This window comes from Echinops telfairi, unplaced genomic scaffold, assembly GCF_000313985.2.
Source record: "Echinops telfairi isolate 266 unplaced genomic scaffold, ASM31398v2 ScPeMD7_7467;HRSCAF=8505_1, whole genome shotgun sequence".
Lineage (NCBI taxonomy): Eukaryota > Metazoa > Chordata > Mammalia > Afrosoricida > Tenrecidae > Echinops > Echinops telfairi.
This window is the reverse complement of record NW_022111368.1, coordinates 11,078,655-11,080,830: the sequence shown is the minus strand read 5'-3', so window position 1 is coordinate 11,080,830 and position 2,176 is coordinate 11,078,655. Positions and strand designations below refer to the sequence as shown.

The window sequence follows — 2,176 nt, the reverse complement described above, 5'->3', positions numbered from 1 at the left end:
AATGCAGACAGGTATAATGAATTACATCATGAAATGTAGTCATGACATATAATGAAATGGGTGAGTGGCTACCACGGGCTAGGAGTGGCGGAGAAAACTGGAAAAAGACAATATTGATTATGGTCACAAGATGAGAGTAAAAAGGATATGGATATGCAGAACTCATCAAGCATGGGGAGGAAATAACGAGGAGGGCAACTGAAAGGTTTCTTCTGGTAAGAAGTGCACGTCACCTGGGCTCTAGGGAGTCTACCGTGTATACTCGTGTATGAGCGGAGTTTCCCAGCACATTTTTAATGCCGTTTTTGTGGTAAAGTTAGGTGCCTCAGCTGATATTCGGGTCAGCTTATATTCGAGTATATACAGCAATTTGAAAGAGAGGAGGATGGCGTCCCGGTGTTATTTAGGGATACCTGGTATACCTCACCCCCACCCAGCTCACAAAGAAAGCAAGCCAGAGCTATGGAGGCACCGAGCTCAGATATGGTGCTAGACTGAACCATGTAAATTATACAATGGACTCAACAACATGCATACAGATAAGATGGCGGATGAAAATACAAATAGATGGAATTACAGTGGAAAACTGATTTGGACCCAACAACATGAAGATCTAATTGCTCCAATACCACACATGTGCTTATGATTCTGACCCACCAAAAACATTCACCAGCTAACCTCCCTACCAACTTCAAAATAACTTATATACATAGTGTGTGGTATGAAAATTTTGCTGAAAGGCACCACCCAGATATTACGAGCACCACTGGTGTACCAATCAATAGGCAAATTACCCCACATCCCTTTTTTGAGTATATGACCCATTCTGATTTCCAAATTTATTTCCTAGGGGACATAATGTGATCCTCTTAAGCTAGTGGCTTTTGTAGGATGAAAGCTCCTTCACACTATTGGAGAAGCTGACTCCTGCAGAATCCACACACCCTCCGCCCGTCGTCTTACCACCGCATTGCGCTCCACTCTGGACCGTATTGGGTCAACTTTGCCTTCGATTACTCTGGGAAATATCGAAGAATCCGCTCCTTTGCAAAACAGATAAATTTCTCCTGTAACGTGAGAAAAAATATTATTCATTTAATCACAACATGGGGAAGGTCCTAAATGACTTGTTAAATTATTATTTTAAAAACCCCACAAAAGCAGAACTACTAGAGCTGAGACTACCGTAAAGGAGATTTAAATAGACCAGTTAACATGTAAAGTCCAGGGGGAAAAAATTAAATCCACAAATTATTCCAATACCTCCTTTTTATCCCTACAGCTCCAGAAATGACATTTGAAAGTTATGAACCAGGAAAAAAACACCATTGTATCTTGAGTGCTCTCCCTCCTGTCTCTTCAGTAAAGGCACGAAGGAGGAATAAAATGGTCTCAGGACTAAAAAGAGGTCGAGGCCAAACAAAAGACATGGCTGGTCTGAAAGGTGTGCTAACAATTTTCTGACATGCTGGAAGGTGAACATAAAATTATTTCATGGAACCCTACATCTTTATGCAGAACAAAATATCCAGGCCATCCATTACATTAATGAGTTAGAAGAAAAAAATTAATCCATCTGTTTCTCCTGAGAGGGGCAAGCACGCGCTGCAGCACAAGCCCACTTGTTTAACTTTCCCCACCCCTCCAGTTCCGTGAACAGGGATGAGCAGGGCATACACGGGCAATGTAAACAAAGAGATGTAAACTGAGTCTGCACTGACAGATGGGTGGTCCCCATTGCGGAACTCCCAGGTGGACAGGCCTTCCATGCCCAGGGCTTCAGGGAGTTTTAACACCATTGAAAAAAGAGTCAGAGATCTAAAATGGCAGTTAAGGCTCATTGTGGACAGCTTCCCAAACAAGACAGTCTAATGGCTTGGAAATCTACAGATAACACAAAATGTCTTAGAAATGGCTTTCCAAATAGACACCCAAGGCACTTGTTGAGAAGCTCCAAGAAAGTGTAAAGATACTACTTTATTTCTCCAATTGGATTATTTATGTATTTACATTTCATTTTGTGGACTGCATATCAGCCAAGCAAGTTACTTAAAAGTCACGCTTCATCTCTCTTTCTCTTTAGGCAGAAATATTGATCTAATCACGCAACAAAATGAAGTGAGACTTCCTGATGTCTTTCTTGTACTTCAGCCAAGTACACATGGCTAAAGGGAAG

At 41.6% G+C, this 2,176-nt stretch overlaps 1 protein-coding gene across 1 annotated transcript in view; it reads right to left on the bottom strand.

The window, feature by feature from the left end:
* The window catches only part of ATP11A (ATPase phospholipid transporting 11A), a 224,509-nt gene that overhangs the window by 42,441 nt on the left and 179,892 nt on the right, over window positions 1–2,176 (bottom strand). The window contains exon 14 of the mRNA XM_045283811.1: window positions 964–1,067. Within this exon, the coding sequence (XP_045139746.1) occupies window positions 964–1,067 (104 nt within the window). The remainder of the gene's footprint in view (window positions 1–963; window positions 1,068–2,176) is intronic.